Below are 14,481 nucleotides of genomic sequence, written 5' to 3'. Positions count from 1 at the left end.
ATTTTCTTATTTCTCATTTGATTTCAAATGCTATTTCTACATTATAAGAGAAATATTCCATTTTCTCTCTTCCCTTAAAGTAAAAATAATGTTATAGAAACATCATGTGTACAAAGTAGATGTCAATTGAAAAATGATAGAATAAATTGTGGTCTTAATATAATAGAATACAATGGCATCATAAGAATTGGTTTTGTTGAATGGGGATTCCCCCCCCCTTTCTCTTCAAATATTTATTACAAAGGAAGGCTCAATAGGTAATTTGGAGGGGGGGGTATATTAAGAATTACAAAATCCAAGATTTTGAGAGATGGAGGGAACCTCAGTAGCTTTTAGCTGGACATATAAGGGGCACATTAAGACTCCGAAAGAGAGTTGACTTCAAATCCTGCCTCAGGTACTCACTATATGACACTGGCGAGTCACTTATCTCACTCAGGCTTGGTTTCCTTAACTCTAAAATAGGCTCTTTTATGGGACATAAATAGGCTAAAATGAGATAATAGCACCCACCTCCCAGGACTATTTGGGGGATCAAATAACAACATAAAGTGTTGTAAACCCTCGTGTTATATATAATTTTTATCTATCTAGCTACCCCAACCTATACATGAAAGCCTACCATAATCTACCTGACAAGCAGCCTTTTTTCCCTGGCATGAAGGACTCATAAAAGGGAGAAATTGCTGCCATTCTCTTTTTGGACGACTGCAGGGGCTGTGATTTTTCCCTGACATGGAGTCTAAATGTGCAGCTCTAACCTATTGCTCCTGGTTCTGTCCTCTGAGGTCAAATGGAAGGCTCTTCGCCTTCTACATGACAGTCCTTCAGATACTGGAAGACAGCTTTGTCTCCCCAGAGTCTTCTCTGCTCCGAGCTAGACATCCCCAAGTTTTTTGACAAATAAAATGAAGGTGATGTAAAAACAGGAGCTACCAGGGAAAATACAGTGAAAAAGTGGCTTCCACTTCAAGCTAGCACTTACCTGGGACCTGCTTCAGTATATCAGGGAACAAGGGGATCTATCCGACCCCCTAATCTCGTTACCATCTTTAGTCCGTTTTGTCCACCGTTTCCTCCTCAAGAGCTCATTGGAACTATGGAGATGAAAGGCAATGGGGGGAAGGCGATTTTCCCTCCTGAAAGTCGCCGTGATGATTATCCCCTTTGGACTACCATTATTTCATGTTTTTTTTTTCCTTTATCCTCTGCAGGTCAAAACTTGTTTCTTGCTGTGATGCTACACACAACCTTGTCATTTCTCAAAATAACACTCCACTTGGGAGTAACATAAGTTATGAAGCAGAGAGGGCCAGCTTCCCTATTGAAAAGGGCATTTTTCGAATGCTGCCGGTGGTAAGTGAAGTCGGTTAATGGGTTGTTTGGGACAATATAATACAAGGATGGAATGTTTTAAAACATTAAGTCAGAGCTTAAACTAAATGAGTAATCCTATATGAGTAATAGTATTGCCTGCTAGATTTGAGAGGGACCATTTTTTAAAAGCAGTTTTTAATGTTCTGTGGATAGGTTGGAAACACTTTTTATGTAGCTTAAATAATTCTGAGTTTCCCCTAACCTCCAGTCTTACTGCCTCATCACTCTTGAATAAAATGGATCAGCTGGGACTTCCCTCACAACTCGTTGATCTTTGGGTCACTGTCTTATATGCTGAAAGTGGCCTTTTAAAATCTGAAATGAGCTTCTCCCTACTTCCTATGCTGGGAGCAAATCACACCTTGCCCAGAGAACTACAGATTTCTAGTCTCTGTCGTAATTTTATTCTGGAAAGTGAAGTTGGAAAACTTGGCCACTCTCAGTGGATGATTATCAAATTATCACTTTCTTAACAGGCTGTCCTTCCAGATAATAGGTTGCAAGAAAATGTAAATTCAGATTTAGACCCAAACTTATCTTTTCAATAGGGAGGAAGTTTGTCTTAGAAAGCATCCTGTTTTACTGCCAATACACACACACCCAGGTAATAGATTACAAGAAACTATAAATTCAGATTTAGACCCAAACTTATCTTTTCAATAGGGAGGAAGTTTGTCTTAGCAAACATTCTGTTCTACTGCCAATACACATACACAGACGATAGGTTGCAAGAAACCGTAAATTCAGATTTAGATCCAAACTTATCTTTTTCAACAGGGAGGAAGTTTGTTTTAGCAAACATTCTGTTCTACTGCCAGTATACACACAATCAAACACACAAGCTATCTAGCAGCGACTCTGCCCTAGGTATAAAAAATTGATTTCTGTCCTGATCGAGCTTATGTGTTTTTGGAAGGGATAACATGAACATAATATGCAGAGACATGCATACACACACACACCATAACTCTAGAGATCCATCTCACTTTTTCCTAGTACCAAAAACTACAAATCTTTGGCAAACCGAGTCTGAGGCTACTTTATGCCAGTCCAAGAAAGTTAAGAGTCAGTTTACCAACTTCAAAGCCTTTGAAGCAAATTCTATTTTTCTCAGAACCTACTTGCTGCTCCTTAGAAAAAAGAAAAATATTGCAAATATCCAAAACAGAAATAACTCAGGGTTAGGGAAAGGCTCCAAAACCTGACCACATGACATGTTGGTAAATGGGAAGTAGGAAATGAGAGGAGGAACAGAGAACTTAACAGCTATCTCCCACTCAATGTGCAAATAAATAAAAATAGCCATTTTCAGATAGTGTGAGTGGTTCATTAATAGAGGACCTATGGTATTCCTTATTGCCAAAGAGGAAAATTATTTCTAAGGAAACTGAAGAACTGTTCCTTTCCAAGAGAATTGTTTTCTAAGTGTGGGTGCAGGATGAGAGGAGGAGCAAATCTGGGGTGAATTGATGGGGGAGCCAAGAAAAGAATAAAAAAGAAAGTTGTTTATACAAAAAAAACAAAATTAGGACTTGAAAAATTAATTTAAAATAGTTCAGCACGTAATTGTTTTTAGCCTTGAAACTTTTTTTTACAAGATGAGCATTTATTTATATAACTGATGGTGTAATTGAGCCTGAAGACCTCATTCAGGAATTATACCTACCTTTTACTAGATAAGAAAATCAATTTTTTGTCTGGAAGTAGAAGATTGTTTAATATATTTTATTTATTATCCTCTCTTAGCATTTTTTGGAGCTTAGGAAAAAAGTTTTCTCCCTTCCTGGTCTATTTGCATAGTCATAAATAATGCCAAATCTTATTTCTCTCAAGAAAAATCCATTCATCCAAAGCTGTGGTACTTCTTAACTCTCCAAGCTAGTTGGTATTTTCTCACAACCATTAGCTCATTCTGCATACCATATTCCATTAACCTCCTATGGAGTTAAGCTACAAGCACTGAACTGATGACATTTGTGAGTCTATGTGTGAAAAAAATGTTCTTCTTTGTAACTTCCTTTTAACAGTCACAACCGTTTGTGGGGCGTCCCTTTAATCAGTGTGCAGTGGTTGGAAATGGGGGAATCCTGAGAGACTCTATCTGTGGAGCTGAAATAGATAAATCTGACTTTGTTTTCAGGTAAGAGCTTCTTTATCTCAGTCTTTGAATAAAAAATATGTATATAAGACACACACATATATATATGTAAAATGGGCACATATATGTGTGTGTGTGTATGTATATATATCTGTATACATACACCCATCGATAGATACATCCATGTGCGTACATACACACACGTATGTTTAAATGTTTATTTTCTACAGGGCAGCATCAATATGATACAGCCTGAAATTTGTTTGGTGTGTACCATACTTTAATTTTCAGTTCTAAAAAGATCCAGATATTTTGCACTCACGTGACATTATCCTTTGCTTTCTCTGACTAGGTCAGTCTTGATAAATGTACATGAGGATTCTGTAACCATAAGACTCAAAATTTTCCTGCAAAACCCAAAATGAGCCTGTAAGATGTGCTCATCATTCTGATAGGATATGCTACAAAATACTGCACTTCCCTGCATATGTTGAGGTGGCAGCTCATCCATCTGGGGAGACCTTATTTTGACTAAATTATCAACTTTTTCTAGAATAAGGAGAAAGCTATATTTTTCTTATCAATCATGTCATTTTTAAATGAATACTTTTAGGGTATTATAAGAGTTATTGTAAGCTTATCAATTTGATACACCTCTTTCAAGCAAATGAAAACTAGATGGTTTCCCATAAGCATGTCCCCTGTGATTTTAAATCTTATTTATAAATCTTGCACCAAAGGCGTTGTCGATATACCTGACAGCCTACAATTACTGAATGAGTTTTTTTATGATTAATGGCCAGTATATTAATGATGTAATTATAATTTCTAAATGCTTGATGGAGGAGGGAGCGGACAAATATAGCTGGAGGCCTAGCAACAAAGGTGAACCCAGCCTGCTTATGTCTGCATCTAGCCTATATGAGGGAGAGTAACTACACAAGAGTAGCAACCAAGGAGACTAGCTAGAACTATGGCTACAAAAGGTTTAGCAGCAAAAGCCAATGGAGGTACACCAGGATGGTACAACTGCCTAGGGACAGTGTTTTGGGTCTTTCTTCTCATGTCTTTGTTAGAGGTATATCTGAAGCAATTAAAAGGGTGTCTGCTGTTCCCTGGATGTTTCCCTTGATCTTCTCAAGAGCCCAGACACATTACAAGACAAAAAGGGGAGCTTTAGCAGATTGGGTCTAAAGACTGCTGATCTGACTTCTTCAAGTTGAGTTCACTCCTCAGTTCTTAGTAAGGGGTATTCACTCCATGATCATTGGATCCACAACATTTGGGGAACATTTACAGAATATGGAGACAAAACGTGATTACTTCTTCCTGTCCTCTACTAACTGCACATCTTGTTCTTCCACTGCATTCTTCTTTCTGTCATTTGAAGTCCGGCTTATTTTCTCTGGTGACTATTCCTAGATTCCCCTTTTCAGCACCCCTGCTTCACTGGACAGCTCACGGGAATACAAGTCACAGAATGTTAAATGTTAGATCTAGGGTGTCTAGTCCAACCTCTCTGTAGCTGAGAAATCCTTTTTTTTTTTTTTTTTTTAACATGTCTTCCAAGTGCTCATTCAGCTTCTGTTTAAGGACTTTCAATGAGGAAGAATCTAGTATTTTTATTAAGTAATAACTGGCATTGATATAACACTTTTTAGGTTTGTGAAACTGTGCATTCTCTATATCATTTCTCTGCTATTTCTTCTGAAGGCAGCTCATTAGATGATAAATAGATGGATGAATGGATAAATAGAAAGATGGATGGATGGATAGATAGACAGACAGACAGATAGATAGCTAGATGAATGGATAGCTACATAGAAGGATGGATGGATAAATAGATAAACAGAAGGACAAATGGACAAATAGATAGATAGATAGATGAATGGATAGCTACATAGAAGGATGGATGGATAAATAGATAAACAGATGGACAAATGGACAGATAGATAGATAGATGAATGGATAACTACATAGAAGGATGGATGGATAGGCAGATAGACAAATGGATGGACAAATGGATAGATAGAGAGATAGAAGGAAGGATGGATAGATAGGATGAAAGAATAGATAAATAGATAGACAGACAAGATGGATGGATGGATAAATGGATAAATGATAGGTAGATAGACAGAACACTTATTAAATACTTATTATGTGCCTGCAGGCACTATTCAAAGTTCTGGGAATATAAATGCAAGCAAGCATGACAATCTCTATCCTCAAAGAGCTTATTATATTCCATGAGTGAAAGACAACAAATTAAGGAAAGCTCAAAAGAGGTGATATTTGGGAAAGAAGTGGGAAGAGAAAAGAAAGGCAAGGAGGAGTTCAGAGAGAAGATCCAGGAATGAGGTTTGTAAAAGATGGCTGGACTTGAGGAGGATAACAGTAATCAATTGAGTTTGTACAGAGCAGCCCTTATATATAGCTGTAATTGTCAAAAAGTTTTCCCTTATATCAGCCTGTCTCCTTGCAACTTCTGTACCTAGCTGTAGTTTCTGTCCCCTCAGGTTAAGAAAAACAAGTATTTTCCACTTGATAGCTCTTAAAATACTTGCAGCCTGTTATCACATCCCCTCTCAACCTTTTCCAGACTTAAACATCCTTATTTTTTGCAGTCGATACCAATGGGTCACAGGCTCCTTTCCTACCATCATACTGTTCACCTTCTTGATACAGTCTAGATTGTCAATTTTCTTTATGAAATATGATGGGCCAAACAGGACACAGTGGTCTGACCAGGGCACAGTCCTGGTGGGTGGAAGGTGTCTGGGCCCGCTGCCACATTTCTTTGGAATTTACAGTAATATAAAAGACACCAGGCAGTTACCAGGCACAAGGACAACCTGCAGGCAGCAGTTATTCAAATGATTAATTCCCGTTGAATGGCCTTGCCAGCTCCACATCTTGCTGCCATATGTTGTTAACCTCTCAATTCCTTGAACTCCAACTAGTATTTTCTAGTGACAGTTTCTGCATCTCCTTCATCAATAAACTTATCCTCATTGCCCTTCTTTCCTAGTCAGGTTACTCCATTAAAAACGGGCTTTGAACTTGCCCCTGTGTTGCCTGAACTTTTAGTTGAGGTCACTACGTTATTAGGTTTTTTTTTTACTGTTTTATTTTGTTCCAAGAGACCTCTCACTAAGCAGGAGTAATCTGTAAGTGTATGCAATGTGAAAACAAAACACAGCAATAAAACTGAAAGTCTTTAAAAACAGAGCTCTGCTCTAAAATGAACCAAGGATTCTTCTTCCAGCCTCCAGCTGGAACAGTCATAGCTTTGCCCTACTAACCCAAAACATTTCACATGAAAGAAAACCTATAATAAAGAAAAATAATTACTCTTACTGAAGACTTTTTGACAATTCTCATGACATAATTGAGGAAAACTTCTTTTTAAAATTTTCATTTTATTTTACAGTATACTTTGGAAATAAAGACATTTTAGAATAAAGTTAATGATCATTTCTCAATTTTTAAAAAACAAATCAAAGGTAAAGGAGTCTTGTTTCTCTAATCCACTTAGACTGCCTCTGAAGTCAATCTGAGCACACCGCTCTCTTTGAAGTTAGCAATGGCTCTGAGCCCTGGACAGCTCCATGGAGTGATAATGAGAACTAGAATAAAGGCTGCTGAAATTCTGCTAGTTTTTTTTTTTTTTTCTTTTGAAAGGTCTCTTAAGATCAGCAGTTGAAAGTATTAGAGATATGAAGATCTAATTTGGCCCAGGATAAATTTATAGAGCAGTCTGAAAATTATTTACCCTCTTTTTATTTCAAATTGCAGGTGGTTAGGAATCAATTCAGCACTACCAACCAATCTATTTAGGTCCAGTGATCTTTGGATAATCAATTAGCCTCTCCAGGTCTTGGTTTCCTCAGTAACATAAGAAAATCGGACTTGTTAGATGGATGCTAAGATTATAGTAGAGCTTTCCCCTTTAATTGCCCATCAAAATCATTGAGTTTATCCTATTGTCTATCAATTTACTTGCTTTTACTTCAGGAATACCATTATTTAAGTAATTCATTAGATCTGTAATCCCTTTAATATGTAGATCAGAGCTTCTTAAACTTATTCCACTTGTGACCCCTTTTCACCTGAGAAATTCTGACCCAGTCCCGAGTATGTAGGCACATAAAAATAGATTTACAAATCAAATATTTGCTGATAATAAATCACAAATTTGCAATCTTCACATTCAGGTATGTGATCCTATATGGGGCTGCAACTCATAGTTTAAGAAGCTTTACCCCATCCATACCTGCTAATCCTGTTTGACTTTTGTCTGTCTTTCTGAATATCCTTCCTAAATGGTTTACCCAATACTGAAAGCCATTCTATGGTTTTTTAGATATTTGGGGACATCCTTGTAGCACTTGGCACTGCACCATGTTATCTCTTGCCCTTTCATCATGACTAAATTGCCTCCTTTTCCAAGCAGGCATATAAGTTTCTTTTCTGACTTTTTTTGTTCATATCTATGATTTCATCAATATGGAAATTTTCTGGTATTTGGAAACTCCTAATGTAACAGATGAGCAATTTATTTTTTTAGTTGGAGTCTCAGAGAATTGCATGTGGCATTGAAAGGTGAAAAAATATACCTATGGTCATATAGTTAGCATGTCATGGGCAAGACATAAATTCAGATCATTCTAATTCCATGACAAAACTTCTTTCCACTATTACTTAAATGCAAATTTTCATCTGTAATATGCAGAGTTTAATTATACTCACCAAGTATCCCCTGCTTTTTGAATCTTCCTAGATAATGGTATTCAGTTATGCATAGCCTTATTACATGATTGGGAAAAAATTGGTGTTTATGGTGTTCACTGGGAAATAAATTCCAGTCATTGAAAGTCTTACATCGTTTTCCAAATGTGGTCCAGTCCTGTCTCGGCCTTCCATTCAGTTAAATACCTGCATTCTTGTCTATCTCTAGTAACTGTCCAAGTTGGACTACCTATTCACATTTTGTCACAATCTGGGATATACATATATCATATTACACACACACACACACACATATTGTTATTCCACTTTGTTCTTCTAGTGTGAGTTACTAAGCTGATCTCTTTATAGAGCTCAGAAAGTTTTAAGGTTTCTTACAGTTTTCTAGAATTTAATTAACTTGAATTAAACAGGCATTTGTTAAATAAATGCCTATTGTGCATAAGGCATTGTGCAGCCAGCATATCACCTATAAATATTAAATTCACTAATAAGGGATTCTTCATAATTTGTGCAAGAATGAAGAGCAACTTGTAGCACATGCGACTCCTTATTTGTCACTTGTTCTTAAAGCTCAGTAAATTGTTGGCCAAAGAATTTACATGGCTAAATCTGTCATGGGGCTTTGTATGTTATGGATGCATGGATGAATCCTTTGAGAAGAGGGTTTTGTGTCATACTTTGTTTTATTGAGTCAATTATTATTGAATTCAAAAGCAAACATAGTCACATTTTGTGTCCTCGATAATTCATAGCCAATCATATTACCATGAAGATGTAACCTACAGTAAAAGTCATCTGCAAAAGGCCACTTTTAATATGTTTCTAGTACTTTCTTAATTCATTCATAGACTATTCTTAAAAATATTTTAGAGAGCCGAAAAAGTGGTTAGCTGTGTCAATAATTACTGATATTTTTATAATTTTTTTCTAAAAATACCACTTATACTCTTTTTTATTCTTTTGGAGTGCCCCCTTCATTAATGTATCTTAATTTTTTTTCTCACATTCCTTCAAAACTGATCAAAACTGCACTTGGTCTAATCTGTATCTTCTTCCTGAAGTCATCTTCTTTAAAATGCCATTGATATTTTCTCATTAAATATAATAGTACTGAAATGATGGTATCCAAGTCAACTTATCAAATATTTATTATTAAGTGCTTACTGTATTTCAGTTCCACTCTCTAAATAGTCATGGAAGCAAATCTATTCCATTTCTTTTTCTTTGTTGCCTCCTTAGGAATTAATCTACCAATGTTCCTATGTTAATTTGGCCTGGCTGAGTCTCAGACCAAAAACTCTGAAAACTTCTTTTTTCCTCAACAAATGTCCAATGGTTTTTGAAGCAATAGTACTCATCCTTTTCCATCTCCCACAAAAGTGCTTGTATTCTGAACCAGTGAGGGCTTTGACTGCCATGTCTCTCTGCTTCTCAAAGAGATCAGCTATTTGCTAGCTAAGATATTTTCTGGATTCTTTTATCCTCTGTGTTGTGGTACAATATTTTGCATCACTTAAACGTCTTTAAGGAATAGTGATATAATCAATGTCCATTGTTCATCTGTCACTTTTCAGAGTTAACAGTTTATTTAAGACAGTACTGTAATTGTACACAATGTCATCTTCTCTTCATTCTTCTAGTTTAATGTTGCTTTGGATATTCATTCTAACCAATGAATGACTCAACCATATTTTTATTTTTCTTGCTTATTGTGTGTCTACCATTTTGTTTGTTTCTTTTTACAATATTTATGTTTTACGGGAGTAAAGCTTCTGAATAGTTTGAAAGCCTTGGTTCTCTTAACCCTGTAATATATTTATCAGTATATTTTTTAAATTTTCAAAACATATGCATGGATAATTCTTCAACATTAACCCTTGCAAAACCTTGTGTTCCAATTTTCCTCCTTCCCCCACCCCCTCCCCTAGATGGCAAGTAGTCCAATATATGCTAAACATGGTAGAATTATGTGTTAAATCCAATATATGCACACATATTTATACAATTATTTTGCTGCACAAGAAAATAAGATCAAAAAGGAAAAAATGAGAAAGAAAACAAAATGCAAGCAAACAACCACAACAAGAGTGAAAATACTATGTTGTGAACCACACTCAGTTCCCACAGCCCTCTCTCTGTGTAGATGGCTCTCTTCATCACAAGATCACTGGAACTGGTCTATTAGTATATTTTGGCCCACCTCCTCGATGCCCACCTTTGCTTTGAAGTCACTCAGTATCAGAGTATATGTGACATTCATTTAGATCATAGTCTTTAATAGCTTTCCTTTCCTTAACCCTCTACAGCAGCTTTTGGAACATAAGCTACCATCCTGAGATTGTGTGTGGTAGCCAGATTGCTTATACATATTATGTGTATTTGACGAAATCTCTGATAAATTGCTGCTTTTTGGTGTCTTTGGGTCCAAGGTGAAACTAATTCCATGAATTCATCATTTCTTTGCCCCTCCAAAGAGAACTTATGACTCTTCCTTTCATCTAGCTGAAATGGATTTGTGTCTCCTGATTTCGTTTATTGTAAAAATGCCAAAATGAATATCATCCAGTTTCTCCAAGTGGTGTATCAACCTGTTTGTTCTTGTACAGACTTGCACATGAAGGCTGCCAATAGTTAAATTAATGCATGTACAAAGTCCAAGAACTCAGTGATTTTTACTATCCTTTTCATTGACTTTACCATTGCTGTAACAAAAGCAGGAAGGGTCTACACCGAGCTGAGTGTTTTGTGTTTTTATCAATTTCCTGTGTAATTTTGACCAAACAATAACAGAGTGGCTAAGTCTCCTAGAAAGAAAATTCCCTGCACTCCTTTTGGATGAGGTTTAAAGAACACAGGCTTCCTTTTGCTAGATCCCTACTTAAAACTTCCCCAGCCAGAGCTTGCATTCTGAATAAATGGCCCCTGGGAACCCAAGGTCACCTTTGTGCCATAATGAATCACTAGCATAGGGATTTTCTGGAACATCCTGGCACTCTACCAGGTTGGAAACAGGTCTTGATCTTTCCACAAGAATTTGGACCAGCAGTGAGTAGTAGATTTTCTTCAAGAGATGTGCTAGCCAGGTCCATTACCATCCCTGCCATCCATTACTAAAACTCCCCTTTCCCTAAGGTGTCCCATTTTATTGCCGTGGCATTTTGACAGTTGCCAGAAGTACCACTGTCAGGCAGACCTGCCAAGAGCTGGCCAGCTGCTGAAATCACAAAGAGCGAGGAGTAACAGATGTGTGCCTGAAGTCCACTCTTCCTGCAGCAAAGTCTTAAAGGCTTGTGCTTTTAATAATCCTTACCTCTTAGAATTCACTGGGCATTTATTAAGCACCTACTGTGTATCTCATCTTAGGCTAAGAAACAGAAAATGAAAGAGTCCTGGCTCTCAAAGAGTTTACATTCAAGTTAGCTATCATTTGTGCTAGAGTTTCATAAATATGGGAGGATGATGATAGTAGTCTCAAATATAATATGGTTAAAGATGTTTAAAATTCAAACAGCAATGTCCAAGGTTAGTAAGTCCTTCTGTATCCATTAAGTAAAAGTTCAAGATATGTTATACTTGGAAATCAATAAACAGTATTAAATGTCCCTTACTCAACTGAAAACATGAGCTGGACTGTGGAAAAGATAAAATTAACTGGAAGGTAAAAATTTTAATTTTTTTCTTTCAATTTTTGTGGGTTTCTGGTAGATGTTCTCTCTGTTAATGGAGGCCACAGTTCATCCATTCCTCATGAAAATCTTATCCTTGTTTTTTTATGAGAGGATCTATCCAGTGCATTTCTGATTTATTTAATACCCTGTAGGTACAAACAGAATCTTTAGGCTTTCTATCTGTTCTTTCTTTCACATTTTCTACTTGTAATCAGCCCATTTCTTTTCTGCCACTTCTTGAACAATTCATTATAAATAACACAATGAGTGGACCTATCTATTCACATCAATGAAATATGAATGAGAGCACCAGTTCATTGTGACTTAGAATTAATTTTTTGAGGGAAAAAAACAAAACAAAGAATCTGATGAAAGCAAATAAGATTGCTGACGAAAGTATTTCAAGCCTTAGGACATAGTAGTACACTTCTACCCTTGTTACTGGAGAAACTGAGGCTGGTGGCTTTCTTGAATTCAGGACTTCTAAGTGGGACTAAAGTCAACTTTATTATCCTCATTAAGTCTGGCATCCGTGGGTTAGGTCTTGCTTAACCCTGATCAGAAATGGAGAAAATTAAAGCTTTAGCGATGACCAGCAGTGAGATTACATTGTGAATGGTCATCGTACATCCAGGGATATCCATTCTCCCCAAAACAGTGTTTGGAATAGTCACCATATGAATGTTATCCCCATTTTTTTTAGTCATTCCCATTTTTCTCCCTTCACCCTTATCTCTTTCCATTTTGCTTATTCCTTTTACTTCACACGTTATGTTTGCTATAAATAAAAATAACTATTTATAAGTCACTTGATAGTCTAATGGAAAATTGCTCTTAAAAGAATTTCTAATTTAAGAACAGTTTGGTGGAGCCCCATAAGGGAAAGATACTCTTTTGTGAGAAAAATAAAGTTATTATAGATTTCCTATCTTATAATGTTTTAAAAATAATTTTCCCCCTAAATTTCAGATGTAATCTCCCCCCAATCACAGGAAACATTAGCAGAGACGTTGGCAACAAAACCAATCTGGTTACTGTTAATCCCAGCATCATTGGACGGAAGTAAGTACCATTATAATTACGCAATTTTTTCCTATTTAAATATTTTATCATTTTTATCAGCATTTCTTTTCTCTCCCTCTCACCAAAGCCTTCATAAGAGTTATGTAATTTTTTAAGAAAAATTTTTTTCATGGCCTCTTACATAAATTTTTGGTAATGCCCCAGTGGCCCTTTCTGAATACGGACAAAAACAACTAAGACTTTTTGATGTGATTCACTTTTTTCTTAAAAGTTCTAGAAGCATTTTTATATTTATAGCCTAGGGGGAGTAAGAAGGAGAGAGATGATTTGAGAGTCAAAGGACCTGAGTTCAAAAGTCATTTTTTCCACATCCTTTTTGTGTGATATTTGGCAAATCACTGACTTTTTCAGGGCCTTAGTTTTCTCATCCATAAAATTACAGAGTTGGACTAGGCAATGAATGTAAGAGACCTCTTCCAACTCTCAAATATGTGACCTTATGATTAAAGGTTGCTTATGCAAATGAAAATTAATTCATTCATTTAATAATGGTGGTATAATACTAGTGTCATGAATTTTATGTACTTTTAGCACTACTTTTCCTTTTTAAAAAATTTAATAATAGCTTTTTATTTTCAAACTACATACAAAGATGCTTTTCAATATTCACCCTTGCAAAACCTCATGTTCCAATTTTTCTCCCTTCTTTCCCCTTCCCCTCCTCCCCTAGACAGCAAGTAATCCAATATAGGTTAAACTACTTTTTATCTTGTAAACGCTTTCTCTAGAGGCAGTCTGATACAGTTCTGGGTTTGGTGTTGGAAGAACATGGATCATATCCTACCTCTGATTTCTATTGTGAATTATACAATTTTGAGCAAGTCATTTAACCTTATTTCTCTCAGATCTTGTCTCAACCCCATGACAGATCCATTAAGACAAAAATAGAGGGGCAACTAATTGGTACAATGAATAGAGCACCAGCCCTGAAGTCATGAGGACCTGAGTTCAAATCTGGCCTCAGACACTTAACCCTTCCTGGCTGTGTGACCTTGGGCAAGTCACTTAACTCCAACTGCCTCAGCAAAAAAGAAAAAAAAAAAGGCATAAATGGGAAATCCACAGGCTGACCAAAATGACAAATCCTTTTAATGCTCCTCCCATTCACAAAATTTCATTTAAAAGCCTCATTTAGTTCTGAGACACAATATTTAGATACTATTATGTTATATTATTATTATAAATAATATTAATGTACAACATATTATATAATAATAATGCTATTATTGTTATATTACTAAAATTTTTGTTCATGTTTTTAAGCTTTTTTCTTCCCTTCTTTTCCCTCTGATTTTGTTATTTTTTCCCATTAGCTCCTTACTTTTTTACCTGGAAAAATAAGAAAATCTGTTTAAATTAAAACACAGACACTTCATATGAACCATTATTTTCAATGACCATTGTGGGTCTAAAATAGGGTGAGCTATTCATCAAAAATTACGCGAGCCTCTTACTCAAGCTAATTCTCCCAGTGGCTGGGCAATTCCGTTCTTTGCTCATCAATTA

At 36.1% G+C, this 14,481-nt stretch overlaps 1 protein-coding gene across 2 annotated transcripts in view; it reads left to right on the top strand.

The window, feature by feature from the left end:
- ST8SIA6 (ST8 alpha-N-acetyl-neuraminide alpha-2,8-sialyltransferase 6) overlaps positions 1-14,481 on the top strand; it is a 103,512-nt gene that overhangs the window by 76,935 nt on the left and 12,096 nt on the right. For both annotated transcript variants that reach the window (XM_052000670.1, XM_052000669.1), the window contains exons 5-7: positions 1,215-1,356; positions 3,405-3,517; positions 12,862-12,954. In XM_052000670.1, coding sequence (XP_051856630.1) covers positions 1,215-1,356; positions 3,405-3,517; positions 12,862-12,954 — 348 coding nt within the window. The remainder of the gene's footprint in view (positions 1-1,214; positions 1,357-3,404; positions 3,518-12,861; positions 12,955-14,481) is intronic.

This window comes from Antechinus flavipes, chromosome 5 (assembly GCF_016432865.1).
Source record: "Antechinus flavipes isolate AdamAnt ecotype Samford, QLD, Australia chromosome 5, AdamAnt_v2, whole genome shotgun sequence".
NCBI lineage: Eukaryota > Metazoa > Chordata > Mammalia > Dasyuromorphia > Dasyuridae > Antechinus > Antechinus flavipes.
The sequence above is the reverse complement of the archived record's forward strand: the minus strand, read 5'-3'. Positions and strand labels throughout refer to the sequence as shown.